This window comes from Daldinia loculata, assembly GCF_022478755.1.
Source record: "Daldinia loculata strain CBS 113971 unplaced genomic scaffold F4817scaffold_7, whole genome shotgun sequence".
NCBI classification, from domain to species: Eukaryota; Fungi; Ascomycota; class Sordariomycetes; order Xylariales; family Hypoxylaceae; genus Daldinia; species Daldinia loculata.
In genome coordinates this window covers 689,076-715,542 of record NW_026054861.1, presented here as the reverse complement: position 1 = coordinate 715,542, position 26,467 = coordinate 689,076, and the positions used below count along the sequence as shown (strand labels likewise).

At 48.3% G+C, this 26,467-nt stretch overlaps 12 protein-coding genes across 12 annotated transcripts; 5 read left to right on the top strand and 7 right to left on the bottom strand.

The window, feature by feature from the left end:
• Window positions 1-422: 422 nt before the first annotated feature.
• F4817DRAFT_368626 (uncharacterized protein) lies at window positions 423-1,667 on the bottom strand (the record flags this gene model as incomplete). The annotated part of the gene is made up of 1 exon (XM_049307263.1): window positions 423-1,667. One exon carries the CDS (start codon window positions 1,665-1,667, stop codon window positions 744-746), a length of 924 nt encoding a protein of 307 aa, XP_049162277.1. The 3' UTR covers window positions 423-743.
• An 819-nt stretch (window positions 1,668-2,486) lies between these two features.
• F4817DRAFT_328063 (RNA polymerase Rpb7-like domain-containing protein) lies at window positions 2,487-4,438 on the bottom strand. Its single transcript, XM_049302111.1, has 4 exons — window positions 3,540-4,438; window positions 3,406-3,486; window positions 3,180-3,349; window positions 2,487-3,129 (listed from the first exon to the last, which is right to left on the bottom strand). Exons 1-4 carry the CDS (start codon window positions 3,786-3,788, stop codon window positions 3,114-3,116), a joined length of 516 nt encoding a protein of 171 aa, XP_049162276.1. The 5' UTR covers window positions 3,789-4,438; the 3' UTR covers window positions 2,487-3,113.
• A 353-nt stretch (window positions 4,439-4,791) lies between these two features.
• F4817DRAFT_263938 (DUF962 domain-containing protein) lies at window positions 4,792-6,152 on the top strand. Its single transcript, XM_049299335.1, has 3 exons — window positions 4,792-5,077; window positions 5,166-5,249; window positions 5,327-6,152. Exons 1-3 carry the CDS (start codon window positions 5,045-5,047, stop codon window positions 5,792-5,794), a joined length of 585 nt encoding a protein of 194 aa, XP_049162275.1. The 5' UTR covers window positions 4,792-5,044; the 3' UTR covers window positions 5,795-6,152.
• Window positions 6,153-6,592: 440 nt separating this feature from the next.
• F4817DRAFT_368620 (uncharacterized protein) lies at window positions 6,593-7,993 on the bottom strand (the record flags this gene model as incomplete). Its single annotated transcript, XM_049307262.1, has 1 exon — window positions 6,593-7,993. The coding sequence occupies one exon, from the start codon at window positions 7,991-7,993 to the stop codon at window positions 6,593-6,595; it is 1,401 nt and encodes a 466-aa protein (XP_049162274.1).
• A 474-nt stretch (window positions 7,994-8,467) lies between these two features.
• On the top strand, window positions 8,468-9,427 carry F4817DRAFT_368618 (uncharacterized protein; the record flags this gene model as incomplete). Its single annotated transcript, XM_049307261.1, has 1 exon — window positions 8,468-9,427. One exon carries the CDS (start codon window positions 8,468-8,470, stop codon window positions 9,356-9,358), a length of 891 nt encoding a protein of 296 aa, XP_049162273.1. The 3' UTR covers window positions 9,359-9,427.
• A 264-nt stretch (window positions 9,428-9,691) lies between these two features.
• On the bottom strand, window positions 9,692-12,121 carry F4817DRAFT_328058 (Calreticulin-domain-containing protein). Its single transcript, XM_049302110.1, has 4 exons — window positions 11,824-12,121; window positions 11,445-11,727; window positions 10,599-11,383; window positions 9,692-10,542 (listed from the first exon to the last, which is right to left on the bottom strand). The coding sequence occupies exons 1-4, from the start codon at window positions 11,944-11,946 to the stop codon at window positions 10,039-10,041; spliced, it is 1,695 nt and encodes a 564-aa protein (XP_049162272.1). The 5' UTR covers window positions 11,947-12,121; the 3' UTR covers window positions 9,692-10,038.
• A 1,057-nt stretch (window positions 12,122-13,178) lies between these two features.
• F4817DRAFT_356801 (Methylthioribulose-1-phosphate dehydratase) lies at window positions 13,179-14,138 on the top strand (the record flags this gene model as incomplete). Its single annotated transcript, XM_049305839.1, has 3 exons — window positions 13,179-13,309; window positions 13,471-13,983; window positions 14,042-14,138. 3 exons carry the CDS (start codon window positions 13,179-13,181, stop codon window positions 14,136-14,138), a joined length of 741 nt encoding a protein of 246 aa, XP_049162271.1.
• A 314-nt stretch (window positions 14,139-14,452) lies between these two features.
• F4817DRAFT_312908 (uncharacterized protein) lies at window positions 14,453-15,285 on the bottom strand (the record flags this gene model as incomplete). The annotated part of the gene is made up of 2 exons (XM_049300183.1): window positions 14,453-14,919; window positions 14,985-15,285. 2 exons carry the CDS (start codon window positions 15,283-15,285, stop codon window positions 14,453-14,455), a joined length of 768 nt encoding a protein of 255 aa, XP_049162270.1.
• Window positions 15,286-17,959: 2,674 nt separating this feature from the next.
• Window positions 17,960-19,270, bottom strand: F4817DRAFT_263778 (HAD-superfamily hydrolase). The gene is made up of 2 exons (XM_049299334.1): window positions 19,101-19,270; window positions 17,960-18,982 (listed from the first exon to the last, which is right to left on the bottom strand). Exons 1-2 carry the CDS (start codon window positions 19,107-19,109, stop codon window positions 18,245-18,247), a joined length of 747 nt encoding a protein of 248 aa, XP_049162269.1. The 5' UTR covers window positions 19,110-19,270; the 3' UTR covers window positions 17,960-18,244.
• A 622-nt stretch (window positions 19,271-19,892) lies between these two features.
• F4817DRAFT_263760 (magnesium transporter) lies at window positions 19,893-20,665 on the top strand. Its single transcript, XM_049299333.1, has 2 exons — window positions 19,893-20,124; window positions 20,187-20,665. The coding sequence occupies exons 1-2, from the start codon at window positions 20,069-20,071 to the stop codon at window positions 20,548-20,550; spliced, it is 420 nt and encodes a 139-aa protein (XP_049162268.1). The 5' UTR covers window positions 19,893-20,068; the 3' UTR covers window positions 20,551-20,665.
• A 387-nt stretch (window positions 20,666-21,052) lies between these two features.
• F4817DRAFT_368616 (muts domain V-domain-containing protein) lies at window positions 21,053-24,328 on the top strand (the record flags this gene model as incomplete). The annotated part of the gene is made up of 5 exons (XM_049307260.1): window positions 21,053-21,697; window positions 21,753-21,991; window positions 22,043-22,642; window positions 22,695-23,121; window positions 23,178-24,328. Exons 1-5 carry the CDS (start codon window positions 21,067-21,069, stop codon window positions 24,326-24,328), a joined length of 3,048 nt encoding a protein of 1,015 aa, XP_049162267.1. The 5' UTR covers window positions 21,053-21,066.
• A 627-nt stretch (window positions 24,329-24,955) lies between these two features.
• F4817DRAFT_263744 (uncharacterized protein) lies at window positions 24,956-26,137 on the bottom strand. Its single transcript, XM_049299332.1, has one exon. It carries the CDS (start codon window positions 26,028-26,030, stop codon window positions 25,221-25,223), a length of 810 nt encoding a protein of 269 aa, XP_049162266.1. The 5' UTR covers window positions 26,031-26,137; the 3' UTR covers window positions 24,956-25,220.
• Between the last annotated feature and the right edge of the window lie 330 nt (window positions 26,138-26,467).

Below are 26,467 nucleotides of genomic sequence, written 5' to 3'. Positions count from 1 at the left end.
CACTTATGGCACATACTAGAGCAACACAAACAAGAAGCGCCCGTAAATCCCTTAATATTCATTTCAAAACGCCGATGTATCCGCAATCGAATGCTGGTGATCCGCTAAAGCCTTGATGCTTATAATTCATCCCACGAGAGACTTTTGAAGTTCCCGTCAAACTCCCTCAATGTTCGTTGAAATCCAAACCGCTGATGTCCTCTTGACAGAAACCATATGATCTTCTTCGGCCTCGAGGCTCAAGATCTATTCCACCAAAACAAAATTCCTTCAAAGCACCCTGTCCAACCCTCCCAAACATGGCCACATGCCGACCAGATAGCACAATAAAGCCTCGAGGCTTACAATTCCTTCCAATAAACCGGCACTCCAATAGAGATCCAGTCCAATCTTCTCAAATATCCGTTTTTGTATACCAATATCTTCCCAATAGGGGCACAAAGCCCAGTGAAGCCCCGAGGCTTAGAATATATTCCACCAAAGACTCCCAGACTCCAACCAACCAACCTATACAATCCAGTGAAGCCCCGCGGCTTATAATGCATTCCATGTAAGTTCCACCATTTCCAAGTTCTAACAAATGCATTCATCTTCGCTTCGTGTTCCAACCATCATAATCCAGTCAACATATTCGGGCTTCCATGCCCTAGTCCTTATATCCAAATCAACAGCACCTTGATGTCCTCTAAGATATCCCACCAAGCCGATAAATCGAAGATAGAAGCCTCTAGTCTGCCTCGGACTTAAAACGGATATGTAAAATTGTCGTCGGGATCCGTAACCTTAATAATTGGGATAGGCTCAGGCGATGGTGTACTAGAGACGGCCGCCCGGCTGTATCGCGGGCCCACGGGCCGTGGTGATCGGCCATTGGCCTTGGGGACCGACAAGAGTTTCATGCGTTCGAGCGACGGTATCTTTGTCACTTTCTTGATCTTGCGTTGTGGTTGCTGAGCTTCCTCGGGGGAATCTGCGTCGTTTTCGAGTTTGCGTCTTGTGTGGGGACCTACGAGCGATAGTTGCTCTAAGCCAAACACAAGTTGCTTTTGTTGGGGTGCTTTAATTGGTGTGGTGTATTCGTTTGCGTTCTCAAGTATGTGATCACCAGGCATCGCGATGTCCGTGGGGGGGAAAGGACGGCTGGCCGTGGCGACAGTGATGGAGTTGATGTCCTTAGACCAAGGGGGAAGGGTGACAGGTGTATCGATATCCATAGGTGTGTCGATGTGCATAGACGTGTCATCATCTACGAAAGTGTTGATAGAAATAGGGGTGGAATCGGTCATGATAATGTCGCCATCAGCGTCAATTTTGTCGTTAATTGCCAAACCGTCCACGAGTCCGGTGAATTCTAAGCCTTCCATTCTATCAGGATCCAGTTCAGGTGTGTTCCGAATGGTGTCAATGATGAAGTCCCACCGTTCGGGGGACAAGTTCACGCCTTGGGTCATGAGATAGGGCATCGTACGCCGGTTTGAAGGGCGTCTAGGATAGGGGTTCAGCATGCGGATGAGGTTTCTGTCCATGTACCTAGCGGCAGTGGTAGACATGAATGGACGACGTCCACGGTTGTAAACCTTCTCGAACGACGATGAGGACGAGAATGGCAACGGGTCTGAACCCCACCCGGGGCGGACACTCCCAGGGAGAATTGAAAAGGGATCCATGAGGAAGGATTCGATATAGCCGTTAGATACAGCGGTAGTGAAGGGTGATATAAAGGGATGATGTGATGTAAGTGAAGTGCAGTAATGCGAGATGTTATAGACAATTTCGAACAGATATTCTGAGTAGAAAACAAGCCGTTACAAAGTAATGGTTTCGATATGCCGAGCTATGCTGCGCGACGATTGTTCTGGGTAAAGAGGGAGAAAAAGTTGAAGAATAGGAACGAACTGTTTACAACGGCATGGCAGATATATATAGCTTCGTAAACAGAAATCAAACTAGGCGCCGACTTTGTCGCTTGGACTATCCCCATGATATATAAATAAAATACGAAAACTTTGAACAGGAGCATTGGCTTCGTCGTAATCGTCTTGAAATGAGATGACAGACGCAAAGGCACTTATTAGAGTTCTGTCACAGTGCTGTAAGGTTAGCTAGCGAATGATGAGAGGCAGAAAACAGTATACGAGAGTTTGTAACCTTCTTTTTCTCACTTCACGAGACCAGTCACCTATAGAGAAATAAGGGGGTAGGGATTTCTATCGCTCTATAGGCCGCGCCCATTCGTCATCTACGACTTCTAGCCCATAGCACTGTCAAACTTTCCACAAAGTTTTGTTCTTGACAGAGCCATTCATTCAACACTGGCATTCCATTTTTATACTACTTGTTGGCTCTCACCAAGTCCAAAGCGATAGAAATGCATCCAGACTAAGCAGACAGCCCGCACCCCCAACGGGCATACAGCTACGCTCAGCGCCATTTATTAAGTTTCCACGAAAGGGTCTTGCAATTAGCTTTTGGAATTACGAATAATACCTGGGTATAATGTATAATCAATGCCGCACGAGCTATTCTCTCCTTTCTAATCAGTATCCAGTCTTCATATACCAGCACTGAAAATAGTAGAAATAAAGGTAGTAATATGCCATTTAAGAGAATATATTCCAAGATGATGACCATTTATTATATCGATCATAATCTAAGGCTAATGGGCTAGCTAATTGCTTCCAACCAAAACGTCGAACATTCGTATCTGGTGTTTATGGTAGACAGTCATATCCCCGGGATTATATATTAATAGGGTTTGAGGCTCTGCTTAGTCTTTCCCAGCAGAATGTTTTACTTTGAGGCGTAGACGCTATGGCCCGTGGGATAAGCTTAGGTATCGTATATCATAGCAAAAACCGAAAGTCAGATGCTATTTAGGTGACTACCTAAGTCGCCTAGCATATCCGAAATTCGCAAGACTTGGGTTTCTGTGACTTTACCTTGCATAAGGATGCCTATGTAGTACTACTATTGTTCATATCAATAGCTCTTAAGGTACCAAGGCCTATATCCTATGGATTGCGCGATCCTGTAGATTCACACATCTACTGCCACACAAGGGCGGCACCAAGCACAGGACGAGGAGGCCTGAAGTCCGAACGCGCCAGATCTATCTAGTTTTGTAGCGTTCTATGGGCCATTAGTATATGCTTCAAGACACGAAAGGAGGTGATAAATACCCGAGATAGTCTTCCTTGATACTTCCAATTGCCCATAGCTCACCGACTTCGGCTCGCGTGCCCACAATCTTAACACGAACCTGGGTGTTAACTTCGATCGTAGTGTCCTCGTTGTTAGTAAATTGAGGTGGTGTGGCGTTCGGGTCCCATCTGACTTCTTGCGGGATCAACTTGACAGGGGCTGTCAACTAACGTCATACGCGCCGATGTCAAGGGGACTACTTACGTGGGTGGACACGAAGATTCGAAGCGGTCCTGCCTCGGCGAAGAAGCCGTGCTGGTTGACGGAGACTACTATGGCGTCCATCTTACTTACTTAGCAAAAGTTCGTAGTGTCAAAGCTCAGCCTAGAGAACCTACCGTTTCGCCCTTGAAGGGGCGCCAGACCACAGCACGATAGCCGACGGTGAACTCAGCGAGGCCGCTTCCAGGAAGGATACGACCTTCGGATATATCGAAGGTATCCATGATGGAAATGATATAGTAGCTTCCGGTACACGTGCCTTCAACATCCTTAAGAAGCTTGCCCGTGACCAGTTCGTGCATGTTCTTGCCGAAGTACGAAGGGTGAAGGGTAACCCTTCGCTCGAGGTTGTAGAGGAAGAACATTTTGGCGCGTCTATGTGCTCGCGCTGGATGATCTAATTGGTAAGAGGGAGGTTGTAGGAGATATCGAGATATCGAGATGGCGCTGCTACGGTAAGATTATTCGCGGGATTGATGGGTTGAAGTGGAAGGCCACTACGATGAGCTATCGCGATACGTAAAGGGTGATCTCTGGCAGGGCCTAGGCCAAGGCAGAGGTAGGTGATTGAAGGCCAAGCAAGAAGGTGTAGTGACGAGGACTCGCGGGAGACGGGAGACGGGATGAGTCGATGAGTCGATGAGTCGATGTGATGGATGGGATGCTAAAAGGTAGGCTGAGGCGGTGCAAACCTTGAGCCTCCTCGAGCCTCAAAAAGCGGCAATCTACCTAGGGGTATCATAAAATCATCAAGAAATATAATAAGACAATGTAAAGCTATGCGCTTATGGTGCGATGATGAATGCGACAACAGGGCTGAAAGAAAATTTGGTGTAGCCTCAAGAAAGTCTGGATGATGAAAGGAACGAGTCGCGTCTGGTCTAGGAACTTTCAACTTTCAAGCAACCCTGGACCTTATTGGCCTTAGTGCAACCTGGGGGGAGAAGACGGCAGGGTGCTCCACTTATATAGCTATTATCGATGTACCTGTGCATTGGCCTGTACCTATTGTAGGTACCTAAACCGTTAAATGCTTAACTTAGGTAATTCTTTAGGGGTAGTTATGTAGATACTATGTAGGTATGTACAGCCTCGCAGGGAAAACCTCGGTTTCAGTTCGGTACAACGACACCGAAGCTATTATAGATGCACAACGTCGTCACTTATTACTCATTCCCGTCTCCTTATCCCGTACCTAAGCTGTCCTACCTCCATTTAGCAAGCCTACCTAGGTACATAAGGTACTATTACTTGGCCCAATTGAAGTGTGTTTGCAATGTGCTTAGCCTTCCTACATGGAAGAAGCTCTGACGGGAAGGCTTACTTCGTACGATTCCCGTTTGAAGAAAATACATATATAAATACCTAATACACTACGTGAATACATACATAATAAGGTACCTACATGCAATGCGTGAATGATGATGCCCCACTTCCACTGCTCCTCACCTTCCGCTATGGCCGATCACTAAAAAGATTAATTATTTCCATCCCGGGGGTTTCTTTTTATATTTGACTTCGACCTCGAATTATTCCGTTCTCCTACCTACATGACCTTCCGAGGTACGCGACTTAAGCTAAGCCAAGCCATCACCACCCCTACCTTCGTTTAGCTGTCATCATGGCACTCAACCTCGAGAGACAACTGACCTTTGTAAGTTTAATACGATATACCCCCTATAGACATATAGACATAGGTATAGACATAGACATCAATCTTGAGACTAACCGCGCCTCTGCAGTATGGCGCTTACCACCGTAACTCGGTCAACATTGCCATTCACATGATTTGCGTCCCTCTAATATTATTCTCCGGCTTCGCCTTGGTACGTCGAACCGACCAATCACTTATACTACCCCCTATATGATTATTATTATTAACAAGTATGACCGTTCGCAACAGGCCGCAAATACAGGGACGCTCATCCCCTTACCTACATACTTGACGATACCCCATCTCGACCTTAATCTCGGTACCTTAGCAGCCTTTACGTGGGGCGGTCTCTATGTCCTTCTCGAACCCGTCGCCGGAACTATTCTCGCGTTTATATGCCTCGGGGCTGCCGCAGTCACGAACACCGCCGTCGCCGAAAACCCGACCTTAACGAACCAGGTCGCGCTTACGGTACATATAGTATGTTGGCTACTCCAATTCGTCGGGCACGGCGCGTTTGAGGGCCGAGCGCCTGCGCTACTAGACAACCTGACCCAGGCCGTCTTTCTGGCGCCCCTTTTCGTCTGGCTCGAGTTCCTGTTCAAGTTCGGCTACAGACGGGAACTACAAAGCCGCGTTTCGAAAGCTGTTGAAGTGGAAATCGCCAAGTTTAGGGAACGAAAGGCTGGTGCGGCGAAGAATGGAAAGGCCCAATGAGCGCGAGGACAGTAATAGCATGAGGCAAAAATTCATGGTCGTGATAGCTCTGAGGGCTATATGAGAAGGAAGGACAGTAGGCGTGTCCGATACCGCCATTTTGCACATCCAATATGAGATGTCGCCTATAATGAGGACTCCTAGGTTGGGATGTTACCTAGAAGAGATATTCGGCGAACTACAGGGCGACGGCTTACGGTAGAAGCCGATCGAGGAACAACACTGACACATTGCGATAGCGATGGGAGTTTGCGCGGCAAGACTCAAGCCAAACCCCTTTAATTAGTTAGTACTCTTTACTCCTGCACATGGATGTATATAAAGTCCGCACAGGCATGGGGGACCTTCTCAACGTATAGTCGCTCCCGGCATATCATTTTCGACATATAGAAAATTACACGAGAATTATCATCATCGTCAGCAGCATCAACATTAATAATAATACCAAAACATATAGAATAATAATACCTACGTATCCCACAAAAACAAAAACAAAAACAGCTCTGATCCTCTAAAACTCCTTTTATTAGTTTAACTAAACTTTGCAGAAAACCCGCCCAACCGTCCCTATACAACGTATATAAACGAATCGAAATGGTGTCGATACATCACACGTGTGTATCTATATATATCTATATACCTAGGTAGGTATATATATCGATGTATACCTACGTATACGTATACGTACCTAAAATTCTTTCTAGACAGCAAAAATTTCAGGGGTATGTAACTTACTAACTCTGTTACTGTTATTGTTACGGTTATAAATAGGTAGTAACAACAATAGCGATGCCGGATTTATCCATGTCCGTCCGGTGAGCATCGTCCGGAAGCGCGCCCCGCGTTCGCCGTCAGCATCCGCGCGTCCCGACACACGAAGCTCTCGTCGGACGAAGCGTCGGAGAAGCGCGGCGGCCCAACCTTGCGCAGCGTCGGGCGCAAGTGGAAACCGCTCGTGTGCCCGGTCCCGGTGATTAGGCGGTACCCTTTGCTGCGCTGCGGGGGAGGACGCAGAGGGGGCCGGAACATAGGCGGTTCGATGCTCTTCTCGATGGCGGGGGAGGCCGGGGGGTGGTAGTCGTTGGCGAAGCGCTGCGCGTTCAGGTATACTTGGTACTCGGGCAGCGGCGCGGGAAGCGGTTTGAGCGGAGGCGGTGATGGCGGCGACGGCGACGGCGGGATGTGGCGGACTTGTCCGGATTTGCGCCGCAGTCGCGGATGTTTCTCCGTCGGTGGTGCGGGCGGCGGCTTCGGCGGCTTCGGTATCGGGTCTATGTAGTGCCGGATGGGCGGCGGCCATTTGCGCCCTGGGTCTTTGGGGGGGTCTTTGGGGGGTGGTGTCGGGGGGGAACGCACAGGGGTAGGTATTCTAGAGGATCTCCTACTTCTGACAGATTTGTCCCTGTCCCTGTCCCTGTCGTCTGTTTCGCGGCGCTGACGGTCACGCTTCGGTGCCGGCTCGACTGGTTTCTTGGAGCGGGGGGGGATGTTAGAGCTAGAGGTTTCTTTGGCGGGTGCATGGAGTCTATGCTCGTTGCTTTTTACCGGGTTATCCCCCTTTCTCTCGGTTCTATGGTGGGATTGCTTGCTGGCGTATGCTTGATGTCTATGTTCATCACGGTTTTTTGTTGAACTTCGCGGATGTGCTTCTGACTTATCCCGTTTCTGCTCGGGTCTATGGGGCGGTTTTTGCGTGGCGACAGGTGGCCTAGGTGGCCTAGGTGGTGGTTGTACTGGACTAACCGGCCGCGCTTTTCCCGCGGACCGGATGTAGGGGTCTCTCTGTGCGAGATTCTCCGGCTCGTAGTACAACCCCGGTATCCATACGCCTTGCTGCCCATGCCTGTCTGATCTTCTACAGGACCTTTCGGCTGAATTCTCGCTTCTTTCACGATGCTCTCTGGAGCGGTGTTGATACTCATCCCTCATATGCGGGTGACGGACCCTCAAGGCCCCATCGCCAACCGGATTACCCCATAGCTGGTCATTCTTGACCGAGCAAGCTGGACAAAAGGGTGCCGGGTCTCCATAGTGAGGGATGACACGTCCACAGTCTTTCTTTCTCTTAACACTGCCGTTGAAAAGGCGCCCAAGGAGACCGTTTGCCTCGCTCTGTTGCTTGTAGTATGTAGGACAATGGATTAGATTCCTAGAGACGTGGTGGCATTCGGAGTACTCCTGACTCCAGATTTGGCACATCGCGAATCGTATTAATCTGTCATATGATTTTTCTGGTCCGTGTTTGGTTTAAATACGACTTGTTCACAATGGTTCTTCGAGAACCTACTCGTTGAGGGACAGAATAGAGGGTTTCTTGGCCGCAACAAAGCCCATTGTCTGTCTACGTTGTCTTAGTGGACGTCCACTATACAATCTACTAGATGAATAGGGGCAATGCGAGACAAAGCTATAGAGCAGGAACAGATTTATGTTTCCTCCTCAGAGGACGCTGGCAGGAACATTCTCTCTATATAATAACCATCCCATTGTCTGTCCATAATGACATTATACGGGCTATACGGACAATGAATAACATTGTTCAGAAGTCTTGGGAGCTATTTATTCATTATCCCGCAAGCCATTTCTCCGATCACAAGACCCTCACTTTGTAGTCAAAAAAGTGTACGCTTAATTAGTCAACTAATTAATCAATCAGACAAGCTTTTAAGCAAAATGGGTCGTTTCAGCGCATCCAGTGTCGCCAAAAAGATTAAGCGGACCTTTTCGTCGACATCGTTGAACAGGTTCGCAGCATCTCAAGAGGAAGTCCCGGGGGCAATTCCGCCTACAGAGCTAGAATACAGTCCCGGTAGACCGCAAACAAGACGCTGCTGGACGGCACACCCCAAGCATCATGGAAAGTTCCGTGAGAATCTACCTGACGCCTACGACGCAGACGACGAACACGCAAACTCCATGACAAGTGTCCTCCGCGAGGAGTTTCAAGCACGCAGACCCAACACCGCACCCGTCAAGCCCCCTTCTCCCACCCAGAAGAAGAAGAAGCCCTGGTTCGCCATAACCGACGAGGAGCTTCGCCAGGAGTACGAGCAGTGCCGGGCGAAGGCTCCAAACGTCGGACCGAACTTCCTCTGGTGTGACCGCCGGGACAGTCTAGACCAAAACGCGATCCTCGCGTCCATGGGCCTCAAGCGCGCCCAGACCTTCAACGTGTACCCCACGTGCTGTCCCAAGACCGGCAAGACAGTCGCTCACATCAAGAAGAACGAGAACGTCGCCGTGCCCATCCACGCCGACGAGAGCGAAGCTCTGGCCCAAGGCAACGTAGTCGATCTGTCCACACCCCCTATGGCCGCCATACTTTCCAACGCTCTCCCCCCAGAGGACCCCATGCCCAAATTCACGCTCCCTAGCCCCCCTCACTGGTTCCTAAAGCCGCGCCCAGCCCCATCTCCCCTCAGAAAGTACCGCAGCGCCCTACGCGAGGAAGTCAAGGAAGTCAAGGAAGTAAGTCCTGGGTTGAACGACGACGACGCCTCGGTCTGCGATAAATCTGACTATAGCGATATCTTCCGGCCTCTAGAAGAAAGCATGCCTATTTAACCCTACCCGCCCTACATACCTCCACTAAACGTGGTTATTAGGTAGTTTTCTAGGACTACTCACGGTTTAATGTGTTGGACAAGTGTCCAATACTAGTAAGTATTTTGGTCAGCAATGGGTTAGCTAAACACTACGTTAACAGGGTTACTCATGCAAGCAAGGCTAGGACCTAGGAGTTAGGTAGGACGTCCCCTTGGTTGGTGTTTTACTTTTCCTTTCAGCCCCTTTTTGCTTCATCTCTTAATAAAAGCTTTGTCTTTATGGCTTTTATTGCTTGATGATAGCTTTTCAATCCCCGCTGAGAAACATCACATTAACTACTCCCCTACTCGCGTTTCGATTTTGGGTTGTATTGCTTGTTAGAAAATAGGAACAATATAATAAAAAAATGGCAAAATTTATGACTCTTATTGGATGCATTGTGACAACCTCCAACAACGCCTAGTGTGACATGATACACAACATGCAGTTAGATAGATTGCATCAAAACAATAATTCAGTTAACTCAGTTCATTGGGTAGGGTAGGTAAAATACACCGGCGCCATGCAAAGTAAAGTTGAAGTCCCAAAGGCGTGCCCTTATTATCGCACCATATCCCCTTAACTGTCCTTAGTACGCTACAATGGGTTGCCTGTTTTTTCTCCATGTTGCCCCTTCATCTTCTCATCATAATCGCACCCTACGACTGTTGTCGTGTGGTACGCTTGTTGACCTCGGCCTTGACGTTCTCAGCACCTGTCGCAACAGCTTCGGCCGTCTTGTCCTTAGCATCCTTGGCCTTCTCCTTAGCGTCTGCGGCAGCCTTCTTAACAGGCTCCGGTGCGCTACCTCCAAGGAAGAGGACGCCGACAAGGGTACCAACGAGAGCAAGAATAGAAACAATGGCACCAGGAACCTCAGGCACGAACTTGATAGCCTGGATAGGGTCATTTGCGGCAATGGTCGTGAATAGGTCGAGCTTCTCCTTGACGTAAAGGACGGGGTCATCTAAGAACTTAAGATCCGAGGGAGACTTGGGTGAGTCGTCAGCCTTGGGCTTCTCAGCCTCCTCGAGAGCCTTCTCAACAACAACCTTCTTGAAGAAAGTCTCCTGAGCAAACTTGTCGGCATCAGCCTCGGAGTGACCAATGTAGATGTTGTCAAAGAGGATGTCGTTCTGCATGGTCCAGAGTTCGAAACCAACCTACGACAATGAGTTAGATATATTACCATACGACAAAGGATTTCAGTATCACTTACAGCGCCAATAGGTTCAAAGTTAGCGGGGTTCTTGTCCTCGAAGTAGTTGGGGTTCTTGATCTTGCGAGGAGCCCAGACGCCCTTGTAGGCAGGGTTGTCGATGTACGGCGCAGTCCACTTGCCCTTGTAGTTAGGGTTCTTCTTCAAGGGCTTGGTCCAGGGGCCACATCCAGAGGCGTCGGCGCACTTGGGGTTAGGAACAGTAGGAGGGATCCAATCACCATCCTCCTCGTCATCCCAGTCCTCAGGCTTCTGGGCCTCGGGGTCAGGAACAGTCAAGGGCTCATCCTCAAGCCAGTCTTCAGGTTTGGTAGCCTCCTCGTCGACGATCTCGAACGGCGCATCCTCGTCCCAGTCCTCAGGCTTCTTGGCATCAGGGTCGGGAATACGGGCCTCATCAACCCAATCCTCGGGCTTCGAGTCATTGGGGTCGTCAATCTCCTTCTCGGGGTTAATGGCAGGAGAGAACTGCTCAAAGAGACTACCATCTCGGACAATGTCACCACCCCGCTTAACAGTGAAGGTGTTGTTGGGGCGTACGACTAGAGTGTAGAGCTCGGTAGTCTTCTGGATGGTAGCCGGAGGGGCAGCAGACAGGTGCTTCTCCTCATACTCGCCAGTCTTAGGGTTCTTGTGGTTGAAGATGAAGTGGACCTTGTTGGTGGCACCGCACTTGTCAGGACCGAACATGATAACGTACGGCGTGGTGTTGCTGAACTCGTCCTGGTGGAGAGACTTGGTGTCTCGGAGAAGTTTCAGGTAGGCGCCACCGCATTCAAGACCCTCTGGAAGCCACAAAGTTAGAAAGCTGATACTTGTAAACTTCGTTGAGATGAATTAACTTACTCTGGAGCTTGACCTCATATTGGACAACCAATTCCTTGCCCTTGGGGTCGATCTTCTTAGGGAACTTGGCGGAGATGGCGTGGTGTGCGGCGACGTTCTTGACAACAAGACCCTTGTCACCCTCGATGCCCTTATACTTGTAAGGCTCTTCGACTGCCCACTCGCCGACGTAGGCCCATTCCTCTTCCTGACCCTTGGTCTCCTTCTTGGCGTGGGAAGGCTTCCACCGTGACTCCCAGTCATCAGTGAACTGCTCTAGGAAGGGAGCTTTGATGGTGGTAGGCTGCAAGTAAAAAGTATTAGCTAAGTTGCACAGGAAGAATAACGAAGCTGCCAATTGAGCGAAAGAGGTAACAATTAATTATAGGAGATAACTCACAGTGAAGGTTGGCACTTCGGCGGCAACAGAAGTCGACGACTCGGTGTTTTCAACCTTGGAGGCATCGTCGGCATAAGTGCCGGTAGCCAGCAAGGCGGCGGCGATAGCAGAGTTTAACTTCATGATGAAAAGCTAGCAATGCTAGGTTGCTTTACTTTACTTTGCTTGTCTCTCTGGATCTCTTCTGTCTAGCACAGAGATGGAGATATATTGAGAGTGACGTTGAGAAAGAACTACCAGAGCTCAACGAAGAAAGAAAAGATGGACTCAGGAAGAAGCAATTGCAGAAGCTCTTCGTGAACTTTTAATTATTGGCGGCGGACCTTCCATGCAAACGTGGCCAAAAGACAGTACGTACCTTTTCGGTTGCCTTGTTCCGCGCTCTGATTGGCTAGACTCTCGGGATCGAAAATATACTTCAGTACATGAGATTGCGGGGGATACTTATGGAATCTTTGGGAAACACCTTCTGTGATCATAGCTTTAATAGCCCCTGCACTGATACAACATTGAATGTATCGCTTACGATAGTGAAGTACTATGTAGTGTACATAACTACAAAGATAACACCATTCGTATAAGTCAAAAAGTGAAATTATGCCATTCACATCTATCAACAACAGAATATGTATGTATTCTCTTTTAACGACTAGGTAATACCTACGCATTACAATTGATAATATTGCTAGTCTATCTATAGTGGGAAGAGCGGTGAAATCTGTCAACAAGATATCACCTTAATGGTGCGACGTAGGGCCATTAATATTATCGGGTTTGTGCTAAAGTCTGCCATGCCTTATTCACTATCACAGATATAGCATCAAGCCCGGCAAACCTACTTAGTGAATGGGACAGTAATTCTTATTTTCTTATAAAGCCGAGGTGCCAAAAGGCTAGCTAATCATTTTTATTTAATTAGCTTCCGAGAAGCACATGTCTATAAAGTCATTGATACTACATAAGATAGAAGTTGATCTAGCCAAGTGTACAGATATAGGTACCTAGGTTAGGTGGTACTCAGCTACAGCAACTATTAGGTCCGTATGCCCCAAGCTTGCGTGATCTACACCATGTACACTACCAAAGGTACCTCCACCTACCACCTACCTACCCTAGAGAGTGGGGAATAGAATTTAGGATTTGTGCCGTGATACTCGACTTTAGCCTCATCCAACTTTATTTGCTAATAAGTAAACCATACTCTTTTTCTCCGCCAATTTTTAAAGTACCGAACTTATCACACTTTGTCACACTCTCTTCCTTCAAGAGGCCAACCTGGCCTAATCTTATTCATCTCCCATAGCGCAGCCAGCCTTCCGGTATACCGGATTCCCCCCTGAAGGGAAAAAGTGAAAATGGGTGACGACCATTACATAACATCGGAAGATCCTGATCACCCGGCAAACCTCATCCCTTCCCTATGCGCCAAGTTTTGGACTTTGGGCTGGGTTACAGGTACGGGGGGAGGATGTTCTATTCGCAACGAGTAAGACCTCACTCTTCTCTTTGCGTTGAATTGATTCGGTTTGGTTTGATCTGATTTGATATAAATCCAATATGGCCTCGTTCATATTCACCTGTTCCTATCCCCCGTTGCGGCAGTACAAAATAAATATAAACATGTTGTCTCATACCTCAATGTTCCAGTGATCTAGTATATATCGCACCTTCAGGCGTTCAGAAGGAGCTTATGAAGAACACTGATATCTACGTGCTCGCGCTATCCAAGCAGACGGACCTCAAGAACCGTGTCTACCTGCGAGCTCCGCCGTGCGGTCGGCCCTCGCAATGCACACCGCTGTTCCTCGCGGCCTTCACCAAGCGGGGAGCCGGCTGCTGTATCCACACGCATTCGCACTGGGCCGTGCTCGTCACCCTGCTCCTTGAGGCTCAGGGCCCCGGCAAGGACAAGCTGTTCGAGATCAACAACATCGAGCAGATCAAGGGCTTCGGCAAGGGCTTCCAGAAACAGGGTAACCTGGGCTACCACGACACTCTGCGCATCCCCGTCATCGAGAACACGGCCCACGAGGAAGATCTCACCGAGTTCTTGGAAGAGGCTATGGATCAACACCCGGACACCTATGCGGTCCTGGTACGGAGACATGGCGTCTACGTCTGGGGCGATAATGTCCACAAGGCGAAGACCATGTGTGAAAGGTGGGTTTCGCTCTATTTAGACCCAAACGTCGATCAACTGACCCAGATATCATCGTAGTCTCGATTATCTCTTCCAGCTGGCGGTGGAAATGAAGCAATTGGGCATTCCATGGCTAAGCGATGTTCCCGTAACAGTACCAACTTCGAAACGGTAAAAGAGGCATACTATTCAAATTTCAAACAAAGGCATTATCACGTAGAAACTAAAAGCATAGAAGGGATAAGGTAAATGATGAATGGTCGTCAACTTCAGGTTCATATTCGCGTTCTATATAACGTGACTACATCTGCAATTAGTATCGACGTGCCAAATCCAATATTAAAGATTTTCCGTTGATACATCTACTCCTTTCGCCTTGGTATTCAGATTCTCATCCAGCATTGGCAGAATTATATAATACCCGGCCGATCCCATTATTATCCATAGCATTTTAAAATTTCAGCTTATAGGTACAGGTAGGTCCCACGCTTATAGGGCGAGGAAAGCAGCTAGGAAGGAGAAGAGCCCGATGCCGGAGCCGACAGGGGAGAATAGCATGTCAGCGCCGCCGGCGGAGGTCGAGGACGAAGCGGGCGAGTCAGACGAGCCAGACGAGTCGGGAGCGTCAGATGAGGCGGGAACGACGGTGGTGGAGAATGAGGTGACGAAGGTCGAGCCGTCGGAGGTGACGGTGGACTCAACCTGAGTGACCTTGGGGGTGGCGCTGGTGGTACCGCTGCTGCCACTGCCAGTGGTGGCGCTGGGAAGGCCAGTTGAGGTGTAGTAGTACTTGGCAATGCAGCCGCTTACGCAGTCGGCATAGGCCTGGTTGTCGGCAGCAGAGCCCTTGCCCTGGGGGCATTGGGCTACACACTCGGTGGTCTGGTTGACGGCTGCGTTGTCGGGGCTGGGCACAGAAATGCACTTGGCCTTGCAGTTGACATCGTCGTCGGAGCCTATTCGTGTACTGATTAGTTACTGATCTCGGGCATTTTGTCCGCGCGGGGTGGTTTCTACTTACAGGCCGCGAGGCATTCGAGGAGGGCGGACTGCGCGGATGTCTGGGCAGGGTCAATGCTGACGGTGGCGGAGGGAACTGAGCCAGTTGAGCCAGTGGCACCAGTGGTAGCCGACTCGCCGGCGGACTGATCAGCTGAGGAGAGGACGGAAGAAACGACCGAGAGGACGGCGGACGTAACGTCGGAAACGGCAGCAGTGGCAGAGGACTCGGCAGCCGAGGCAACCTCAGTGATGGTGTTTGTGTCAGACTGGGCGCTCGCGACGGTGGCGAGGAGGCCGGCGGCTACTACAGAGAAACGCATCTTGAAGGGATATTTGTACAACTCGCGTGTAAAATAATTAGGTATTATTAGGTGATTATTTGAACGGAGAAGAGAGAAGAGCGAATGTAGACGAAGCCGTTGAGCTAAGTTGGATCTCTTGTGGACGAGCGAGTGACGAAGTCTTATATAAGACACTGATCGGACGGGGCAAGACAAGAACGAGAACCAAAACAAAGGAGACAGTGGATGATCGACTATTTAATAGGGAAATGAATCAGAGACCAAGTCTCTCCATAGCTCGCCCCCGGGGAAGCCTGCTAGCAGTCATGGATTGGACCAGGGCTGGCAGGGCCTCGTCCATCAGAACGAAGCGCTAAGACGCCTCCATTTCTCGTCATTGAGCTGTACAATTTTTCGTGTCGGCCTCGCGCGTTACAATGCATGACCATTCAAAGCCATCCAATCTAAGACTAGCATGGCTTTGGCTGCCATGGTTGGTGGGCCGGATCCAAGCCGAGCCAGGGGTTTGCAGCTAAATTACAATTAAAATACGACCTTCTTTTTCATGCTACATCACCAAAGAGTTGTCATAGCCTCGACAGAAATCCTGATTGTAATGCTGGTTTTGAATTACCTACATAGCTAAATGGATATTCCGTAACTAGATCGGGGGTTTCTGTTATGTTAAGACAAGGAGTATGAAGTATGAGACGGAGGCGGTCGATAATAGTATAAGAACCCGAGCCGAGGTGCCTATCATCATGTACATATCTATAGGTGTGTTGTAGCTATGTAGGTACGTATATACCGTATGTTTGTCTCCAAGACATGGGGAGTTTAGCAGGTTACTACACTAGTTTCTGGTATGATCAGGGGCGATCTGACCATCTTGTTCGCTGTGTGGGGAAGAAAAAGATGGAAAAGCTGGAAAGAAAACCAAGGATTGACTACATACATAATATCGTTCCAAATTTATCATATTGCTGTGTGATAACTATTGATCTTTCGAGCACTGATAATTTTATAATTTCACCTGACAAGTATGTACATATGTCTATGTATGTGGTAGTGGCGAGAAGATCTAGCATATTAGATCTCGACTTCATTTTACAGACAAATCGCATCGGTTGCTCTGTTGTCATTTCCAGATTCCAGTCGTGTATTATCTATCATGCTCATGTTCATGTTGTACATACATATTGACAACATAAAATATGTCATAGACTTAGCCATCACCAGAGTAACACATTTTGTATACCTAGCCTAACTAAACAAGCTAAACAAGTGTATCGCCTTAGAATCTTCCATCATATTTCCACGGTTTTCTACCGAAGAGTTGTTCGACCCGCCCCTCGCAAGTCTTGAAAAATTGCAACAAACCCTGCAAGCATCACAACATCACAGCGCCGGTTACCCACTTTCGCATAGCGCAGTACGCTGCTATTTAAAGCAGCACAGCACGTCCCGCAGCGCGCTGTCCAACAACAGCCTAGACTCGAGTGGGACAGTCTGTCTGTCTCAAAGCCGTGCACACACAGCGAGCTCTTTCGAACGTCGGAGCAGAGACGGGGTGGCTGTGCTCGCCCGTTGCCATTCAAAGCCCCTAGAGAATACGAGGTGCAGTACGTCCCGACGCAAGCTCCAAAGCTGACGTCGTCGAATCATCCCACCGCATCGCGTACAGTACAGTACCAACAAAGATCATGTGGCAAACACCTAGAATGCTCCCGTGCAGCGGTGAATTACAAAGAACAATTGGGCTGTCGTCCCAGCGTCAGAAGCTTGTTGGTTGACTTACAGCATACATAGCATCTGGGTAGGTAGGTTATGCTTAAACGTCCTAGCCTTCTGATCGTAAACGCGGTAGAGGTGAAAGATCTCGGCTGCAGGCCAAGACTACCCCAACTCGAAGGGGTAGCGGCTTTGGTTATCTTAGGTAATAAAGTGATAAAATGAACTGACCTGATATGTAAGGAATATATAGTAGGCATTAATATACACTGTAGAGTTCTCCTTCAATGTCATCTTCCATTAATAACTTGCCATTAGCCTATCCCCAACGTCGAATTTTCTTATGCAAGTATATATGCTCTTACGGTATTCTAAATAGGAATTCCCAACATTCAAGTTCGAGCACAGCCAAAAATTTGTGTCAACCAACTAAGAGCTGTATTACTTGAAATCAACTCCTGAGACAATTATGGTTTCTACTATAAACAATGGTACTACCTAATATCCCCGGATCTCATGATCAACTCCCAGCCCGTATCTGTTCAGCCACTATGTACCTAATTTTTAGTGAATATTATGTATTCCTCGATTCGGTTGTAATTCAATTTAGCGGACAGCCTCGTATTCCCGAGGGAAGTTTGCCGCGATATGGTGCTCGCTTATACTTAAACAAGCGTAGTATAATCCTCATACAATGAAGCTGCAGCTTCTTTTCCGCGTATGGCAACTACTATATCAATTACGAACTCTCATTGAGGTAACGATTAACATAAGGATAGAGAGTCGATGCCTCGATGCTATGTTCCTATGAGGTCGAGGTCACAAGGTTCGCATCGGCTAAAGCAATTAAGCAAGGTATCCCTATCAACGTCACTACTCCTAATACCCCCGCAGTGATTTGTGCGATTTTCTACTCGACTTTGTGATACAACGAAATCACATCGGAATCAATGTACGTGGAATGAGCCATTTTTTATTTATCTGCGGTATTTAACGGAAGTCAGACGCGAAATCAGTATCTGGCCGACCTCGAAATACATCTCGACTCTATGGCATAGTCCATGGCCATCTTTTGTGTGAGAAGGTCGTCATTAGCTTAGAGATCAGAATGCATTCTCTCTAAATCCGTAAAGAAGAAAAATCAAAGGTACTGCCGATGCGCGAGATTCCTCAATCGTAAAGCAGTCTCCCAAAAATCTGTATGGTGGCCGCATGGAGCAGGATAAGCTTCCATAAGATACGAGCCGACCTCATCGTGTAAGTCGACTTATAGTGACTCCTCGATCTTCTTCAGGCACTCCGGGAACTCTTTCCAGTCGTACATGATGACATTGGCCTTGCACTGCTCGGTCAAGACCTTGGCCATCTCCTCCATCTTCTCCTTGCCCTCTTCGATACCGTAGACACCGACGTAGCCAATCAGAGGGATACCCGCACGCATGGCAGCGGTAGCGCCGCTCTTGCTGTCCTCGACGGTAACGCACTCCTCATTCTTGACACCCAGCTGCTTGCAGGCGTAGTTGTAGATAGCAGGGTCAGGCTTGCTAGTAGGGGGGTTCAGGCTAGTAGCAGCGCTGTAGACGTGCTCGTCAGGGAAGTAGTGGTCAATGCCGACCTTCTTCAGACTGGCAACGACACGGGGCTTGGCTGAAGTGCTGACAACAGCCATGGGGTACCCTGCTTGCTTGAGCGCCTCAAGTTGCTCTGGTGCGCCGGGGCAGGGCTGGCACTTCTCGCTCAGCTTTGCAGTCACGGCACCGAGCTCACGGTCGACATACGCATCCACCTCCTCGGGTTTCATAGTGAAGTTGTGCTTCTTCTGCAAGCCATTGAGCATACCACGGAAATTGTGGCCGACGAACTCCTCTAGCAGCTGCTCGACAGTGTAGCGCTCGGGTCTGCCCCACTTCTCCAAGACCTCGTTGGTCAAGTCGGTGCAAGCCTCAAAGGCCAAACGCTCCGACAGACAAAGCGTGTTGTCGCAGTCGAGCAGGACGTACTTGACCTATAAATTCATAGTGTTAGATGATACCAAAAAGATCATTTAAAAAAACTCCCCCCAAAAAAAAACATGGAGAACACAAAGGAATAAGAAAATGAAGTAAACAAATACAGCCACTTACACGAGGCATGTTGGATGATGCAAGGATGGCTAAGTGAGTTGTGCTGGTGCTTGATCGGGTGGATTGAGAGATAGAAAGGAGTTGATCTTGTTGTAGATGACGACCTACTTCGATGGTTACGTAGTTTTCAAGATCACTGCGGGGAGCTTCCTTCTTACATTGCGGGGTTTTTTCGCGGACCTGCACGACACCATAGTACCTGCCTCACGCATAACTAAAACAGCTAAGGTACGAACTAATAATCTTAACCTCAGTACAGTATCCGTGGTTAAACGGGCAAGCACGGGGTAAATTACCAGTAGGACCGATGAGTAGCACCGATAGGAGGGAAGTTACTATCTTGGGTGTTACCGTCGTGAATCATATGTTAATACCTTTTTAGTGCATAATAGCTAACTTTTACATATTTGGTATCCACTTAGATGCCAACGTAAGGTACGGATGTCCCTTTCAAAAGTTTTTTCCATAGGGAGACCCTTGTCACCCCCGGCAAGCTTTGGCCATGCTTGGCAGCAGCTGCTCACCTATTCAGCATTTGTATCTTATTATACTTTACTATTTCAATAATATGTTTTTATTTTAAAATAAATCATAAAATTTATCAAAAAGAGATGCAATAAAGATAAAAAAGGAGTGTTTAAATTTAAAAGTTTTTATTTTATGTTATCGTTACTTTTAGCTATAAAGCCTATTATTAAACTTAAAAGATAATAATGTATACATCTTTAAACATTTGACAGGCGCTAGCCAAGCATGAGACAGCTGCCGACAATCCTGACAGGGGTCCCCTATGGTAAAAACTTTTGAAAGGGACATCCGTACCACCCTTACGTATTGTACATTGTAGTTGCCCTCTTGGCAAAGCTACCTAACTTTGTACGGTAACCCATTGAATTGGCCATTCAATTTAGACATCACCGATTTTGCGAAAAGCTACCTAATCACCACCTACCCGGACTCCCGAAAATATGACTTGGATTTCCAAATTAGTAACGGCTTTCGGGCTGTTACTTCTAGCAGATTCGTAAGGACACCTATCTCTCTAAGTAGGAGAATATTACAGCTCACAACAGCTTCCGTTTTTAGGTGTTACTCTGCTTACGAACATTCTGTTCTACAAACGCATCGAGCCGCATCGCTCTCTTCCTTGACTACATCACACAGCGGTGCAACTACGACGCTTCCGATCGATATAACCATCGAAACTATCGTCGCGACATTCATTGTCTGTCTGGGCATGGTGTTGGGGACGTCTAACTTGCGACCCATCCAATGGCGTGTTTGGGCAGGGAAGATTGAGCGAGAAGGCGAGGCAGGATTTCTAAACAGCAGCGGAGAGGTAGAGAAAGATTACGTTGGGAATCCATTCCGGCTATTAGAGAGTCGTCCAGGATTTATCGATATTCGGAAGCAGAGGAACGAGTTCGCTGAATGGGTCAAAAATAAATAGACTCGAAGTTGAGCGATGTGTATACAGGGCACCCGGAGACACCGGTACCAGGCCAGACTTGCTATTCTCATGACTTTATAGAGTAAACATATGGGAGACATGCTCGAAGCTACTAGGGTACTGCGCTATGTTTTGCGACTCGTATGAAGCAAGACGAACTATAATTATCCCACACACATACCACCGGCCCCAGTGGATTTATTGAAGGAACGAACCGAAACCGAGTGGGAATGCCGTTGCCTCTATTGCTCTTGGGTGTGTCTTTGGAAATCACGGCAAATACCTATCTCCCGCAAGGAGGTGGCACCTTCTATGTTCCTCCCAAACTCAAGTATGAAACTGCTCCTTCTATAACGAGAAGCAATACTAGAATCGAGAAATTTTTAGCCAGAAACGCTAGTTTATCTAATCAATCTAATCTATATACCATCCGTCTCCCTCATCTCTTATTGGGTACAAAGTGCCTATATTATATCCCATGTAGAGTGCTATCCTTTGAGAAACCAGAACCACAATATGCCGCACAGTCAAAGATATCAGACCCCGTCCAGGGTATCATCAGAGCAATCAATTCATACTAATCTCTTCAGCCAGTCTAGCTCATTATTCGTCCCGTCAGCTATAAACAATCGTGTCTTCTCAACCCCCAATCAAGTACAGAATCATGCCGCTCCTGCATATCTCAGCTCGTCAAATAGGGGTTCATCAAGGGGGAACTTAAGTCGTGTAAGCTCGAGGGCTACAATACGGCCCTATCCGTCTTCCCCCTATCTCTCACAGCATCCTCAGAGACAAAGGTTGTCATTACGTCCACCATCCAGCCAGATCTCAGCAAATAATTCCAGTCATCTTGAAGGTGATGATGACTCGCACGTCGACGATATGTTGACCAACGAAGATGCAGATGCATTAAGCGAAATTATCCTAGCAGTCGATATGAAAGAAAATGGCAATCTTGGTTGTGCTTATTACATCGCAATTGATGAAACTCTGTTCCTCCTTGAAGACGTAGCTATGTCAGGAATGGATCTGGTTGAGACACTTCTTTTCCATGTTAACCCTACTACTGTGCTTATATCCGCCAGGGCCCCAGAGAAATTAGCAGATTATCTTGCGAGGAGGGCACAGGGAGTTGACGGGAATCGAAGTAAGCTTCAAGGTGTTGGTATAAATGTATCAAGCGTTACTAATGAGTCTTATAGATGACTTGCAGAGCGCATATATCCTGAGAAATCTCAACTCTGCCGACTTCCGTTATGACGTTGGAAAGGGAAAACTGTTGGCACTAAATCTCGAAACGCCCGGACGCCAGAGCGTGCTTTTCACGTCTGTCGTTGACGACATCATGGATGAAGCCGATGATATTGGCGGACATGAAAGCTCAAGGCAAGGTCGCCTAATGCGCCTTGGGACTTCAATAAACCTTGACAGCCGGCTAACGGTTAGATATTACAATCTATTTACGTTATGTCATCTTTCTAACGAGTGGCAGATCGGCTGTGCTGGCGCAGTGCTTGGAGACCTTCAGAGAAGGAGAACCGTAAATTACTTACCAAACGACCCTGATGCCCTAGTAGCATTCAGAATCAGATCGGTCGAGATGTTCGCTTTATTTGACTCCATGTTTGTCAACGCTGATACCCTGGTGTCCCTTCAGATTCTACAGTCTGAGTATCATCCGAACAGCCACCTGAGAGGTCCCAGTAATTCAGGGGCTAAAGAAAGTTTATCTGTCTACGGGCTCTTTCAACATCTGGCCCGTACACCCCAGGGCAAATTGAAACTCCGCCAGATTTTTCTACGACCAAGCACTGATATTGATTTGATCCATACCCGCCAGAAGACTATATCGTTTCTTCTGCGACCAGGAAATGCCGAGGCCCTTGTTCAGCTAAGCAACGAGCTCAAAAAAGTCAAGAATATGAAATCGGTAGTAGCCCTTCTTGAAAAGGGAGTCGACATACCTGGACGTAAAATTTCTATCGCGAACAATGTCTGGGCTTCACTGCAACGATTCGCAGCCTATAGTTTACAGATTGGAGAATCACTTCGGACCCTGCCGGGTTCAGAGAATATTGAGATCATTAGAAAGGTAAGACATGGTAAATTCCTATATTTAACATTGGGTCTCAAAGTGTTACTAGGTGATCAGTGTCATTCAGCCGCTTGCCCTTCGTCAAGTAGGCGAGCTTATTAGTCAAACCATTGATTTTGACCAGTCAATGGAACGTGGAAAGACAGCCGTCAGACAAGGCGTGGATGCTGACCTAGACGAATTGAAGCGCAGTTATGATGGCATGGAACATTTCTTAACCAACGTCATCGCAAAACTACGAAGCGAGTTGCCGGAATGGGCGAGAAAGTACATACAAAACTGTATATTCTTTCCGCAGCTAGGTTTCTTAACGGTAGTTTCACTTAACCCCGAGACAGGAAAGGGTAACTATAACGGCGAAGGTGTAGATGATGTATGGGAGCGTATGTTCGTGGCTGAGGGTTGCGTATATTATAAAAATCGGCAGATGAAGGAGATGGATGAACATTTTGGAGATGCGTACTGTATGATTATTGGTAAGCCCCCTTTTATATACGCTACACTACCCAGTCGATTTGCTGATATCCTATAGACCGCGAGATTGAGATTATTCACGAGCTCGCTGTCAAGGTTTTGGCGCAACGGGAAGCCATCATTGCAGCGTCCGATGTTCTCGGCGAACTTGACAGCCTGTTCGCGCTGGCGATTGGTTGCGGGCAGTACAACTGGGTTGCACCTAAAATGACCACTCAAAATATCATACACATCGAAGGGGGTCGCCATCCTTTACAGGAGCTTGTGGTCCCGTCATTCATTGCTAATGACTGCTTCCTCGCTGGCGGGCCAGGTGAACAAGCCGATGAAGGAGAAGATGAGAGCTCCGCAGAGCTTGAGCGGAACTCTATAGAACATCCCAGCACATTGGTACTGACAGGGCCGAACCACTCCGGGAAGAGCATATATCTAAAACAGGCCGCTCTCATTGTCTATCTAGCACATATCGGCTGTTTCGTCCCAGCCGAACGAGCTCGAATCGGAATCACGGATCGTATTCTTACACGTATCGCTACACGTGAAAGTGTGGCAAAAAATGAGAGCGCATTTTCTATTGACCTACGTCAAGTTGCCTTTGCGATGAACTTTGCAACACGCAGGAGTCTCGTGTTAATAGATGAGTTCGGCAAAGGTACGAACAGCCTAGACGGTGCTGGTTTGGTCACAGCGGTACTAGACCATTTTACTTCTCTCGGTCCTGAGCGGCCTAAGGTTTTAGCCGCCACGCACTTCCACGAGATCTTCGAGGGCCAGTTCCTAGTAGAGACCCCAGAGTTAGCATTTGCGCACATGGAAATCCGAGTTGACTTCGATGCTCCAACTATGGAGGATCAAGTTACGCATCTCTTCCAGCTGGCGCCAGGCCGAAGCATCTCCAGCTTTGGCAGTCGGTGCGCGGCGATAAATGGGATTGACGAGGCTGTGGTCCAGAGAGCCGAATCGATTATGCTGATGATTGTTAATAATGAAGATCTCGAGGTCGTGTGTACCAGGTTATCGGATTCAGAGATGCAGAAGCTTGAGGAGGCTGAAGCTGTTGCGCGAGCTTTCCTTGTGCAGGATATTAAAGCGCCGCCCGGCGGTGGTGGGAAGAAAGGGAAGGGTATCGATGGGTGGTATAGAGGGATCCTCGAGCAAGTGTTGTTGGGCGATGAGTCGACTTCGGGCTCTAATATAGGGGTTAGCTAATGGGATGTAGGCAGGAGGAGGTATAAACGGATGTCTTGGGATTTATCGTGACCAACACTGGCTGCTATAACACTTATAGATACCTAAGGTTAGCTACCTCGTGGAGCTACATAAAAGATGATGTTGGGGGGGCGGGGGGGGGGGGGGGTTAGTTTAAGTGTATGAAGTAGATGTACCATACCGCATACTCCTATTCCAAATGGCTCCTAATGTGCATTTGTCCCCTTTCAGGGGTTGCGGGAACAATGGGCTACAACAATTATTAAACCTCCACTCGTCGGCCAGTCAGACTTTAAACTAATAGGGGAAACCCCTTTCTTGAAGGTCCAACAGGCTAGAACTACGAGTCCCTCTGAACCACTATACAGATGCCGTAAGTCCAGTTCAAGAGGCGTTTCACTGCACCACACGCTCTATAGTAATTCAACCTAATCCAAATCAAGTATTAACTCATCAGCACAAATATGTCACAAGAACAGCCCACACTAACGAAGATTTCTCATAATCGAGCTTCTGTTTTAATTATCTCCACTATCAATATCAACATCAAAATCAACAATCGAGGCAGCACCTCCGCATCAGGGTATCTCCACCGCGCGAACCGCAAACAGATCGCTCTTCTCCCCCCACCAGACAGACCAACTAACTAACTGCGCTCAAGTCTGTTCGTCTGTCCGTTTGTCTGTTTCGGCAATGTCTTGCGAGACTACCAGCTGGCCGGCCCGGCACAGCAAAAACGTTTATCTATGGTAGTCCATCGCCGCTTTTTTTTCTCTAGGGTATTATTATACATTGACGCAATACGTACACTTAGAATGGAAAAAATAGTATCGTGTTTGCGCGGCCCCTATGCCAGTAAGAACCGCTGCTAGACTGGCTAGCTGGCTGACGACTACCAGCCGAAAGCCATGGCGGCACCGACGGCTAGGACAGCAGCGAGAAGAGAGGCTTGGCTGCTGGAGGCAGAGCCTTTTTCCGTAGAGTCGCCAGAGGGGGCGCTGCCGAGTGTACCGTCAGAACCCTGGGCGCTCGAATCCTCGTCGTCTGAGCTGGAGCTGGAGCTGGAGCTGGAGGTAGAGGTAGAGCTGGAAGAGCTACCAGTAGAGGTGCTGACGGCAGCGCTGGAAGTAAGCGTGGTAGCAGCGACTAGGAGAGACTCGGAAGCAGTGGGAGCTGGGCCGGCAACAGCAGTGGTGTCAGACAAAACGACGCTAGAGGCAGAGCCCTTGGTAGCGCTGCCAGTAGGCGCCGGACCCGAGGTAGACGAGCTAGGACCGTCGATCTTGTTAGGTGAGCCAACGCCCATGATGACCGAAGGCTTCGCGGTGGATGATCCACCAGTAGAAGTAGGCTTCTCGTCAGAGGAAGAAGAATCGGAGTCAGAGTCAGAGATAGAGCCCGTATCGAAGCCAGCCTTGCTCTCGGCGGCCTGGAGGGCGGACTTGGGGATGTCGCAGTTGGACTGAATGGGGCCGACCAATTCCGCGAGAGTGGTGTCGGACGAGCACCACTGGTTCATGCACACCACGACGTCGGACAAAAAGTTGCCGCTAACCTTCTTGCACATGCAGTCCACGTCGGTGGGAGGGCAGCCATTCTGTCGGACACAGCTCGTGATGCAGGTCGGGAACGCGGCCTGCACGAGGGAAGAGCCGAAGAGGGCGGCGTATAGGAGGGTTGCGGTTTGCTGCTTTGCCAACATTTTGCCGGATTGATAAATGAATGATAAGATATAGTATGTAGAGAGTAGTATTATTAGAAATAGGGTTCTTCTAGAAAACGAATGTTTGCGCGCTGAAAATGAATGAATGCTATCAGGCCTGTCTGATGTGATAAGTGACAACGAAAGAGCGCGAAGCTGAAGAAATAGGGACAGCGACGTGAAGTTTGACAGCGCGGGATTTCACGTCATATTGTATGGTAAATGGTCTCGGCATCGCTGCCGAGCCTAAAAAGAGATTGCCCGGGATCATAGTGTTTGCTGGTGAAGGTAGGTATGAAACATCGCGAACTAGGATTATCAGCGTGCCAGACGATAATCTCTGTCGGTTTTGGGGGCAGCCTTTAGGCGATCTTTAATTACTCGGCCCGCTTGCGAGCCAATCCAGGGGACTCGAACGTCACAAGCTTCCCTTTTTT

Excerpts from the sequence above, each read along its gene's own strand:
- F4817DRAFT_328063 (XM_049302111.1), bottom strand. The coding sequence starts at position 3,788 with ATGTTCTTCCTCTACAACCTCGAGCGAAGGGTTACCCTTCACCCTTCG. Across the intron at positions 3,487-3,539 it reads GCCCCTTCAAGGGCGAAACG|ATGGACGCCATAGTAGTCTC; the intron begins GTAGGTTCTCTA and ends TAAGTAAGTAAG. Across the intron at positions 3,350-3,405 it reads GAATCTTCGTGTCCACCCAC|TTGATCCCGCAAGAAGTCAG; the intron begins GTAAGTAGTCCC and ends GCCCCTGTCAAG.
- F4817DRAFT_263938 (XM_049299335.1), top strand. The coding sequence starts at position 5,045 with ATGGCACTCAACCTCGAGAGACAACTGACCTTT. Across the intron at positions 5,078-5,165 it reads TCGAGAGACAACTGACCTTT|TATGGCGCTTACCACCGTAA; the intron begins GTAAGTTTAATA and ends GCGCCTCTGCAG. Across the intron at positions 5,250-5,326 it reads TATTCTCCGGCTTCGCCTTG|GCCGCAAATACAGGGACGCT; the intron begins GTACGTCGAACC and ends CGTTCGCAACAG.
- F4817DRAFT_328058 (XM_049302110.1), bottom strand. The coding sequence starts at position 11,946 with ATGAAGTTAAACTCTGCTATCGCCGCCGCCTTGCTGGCTACCGGCACT. Across the intron at positions 11,728-11,823 it reads CCGAAGTGCCAACCTTCACT|CCTACCACCATCAAAGCTCC; the intron begins GTGAGTTATCTC and ends TTTTACTTGCAG. Across the intron at positions 11,384-11,444 it reads ATATGAGGTCAAGCTCCAGA|AGGGTCTTGAATGCGGTGGC; the intron begins GTAAGTTAATTC and ends TGTGGCTTCCAG.
- F4817DRAFT_263760 (XM_049299333.1), top strand. The coding sequence starts at position 20,069 with ATGACTTGGATTTCCAAATTAGTAACGGCTTTCGGGCTGTTACTTCTA. Across the intron at positions 20,125-20,186 it reads CTGTTACTTCTAGCAGATTC|GTGTTACTCTGCTTACGAAC; the intron begins GTAAGGACACCT and ends TTCCGTTTTTAG.
- F4817DRAFT_263744 (XM_049299332.1), bottom strand. The coding sequence starts at position 26,030 with ATGTTGGCAAAGCAGCAAACCGCAACCCTCCTATACGCCGCCCTCTTC.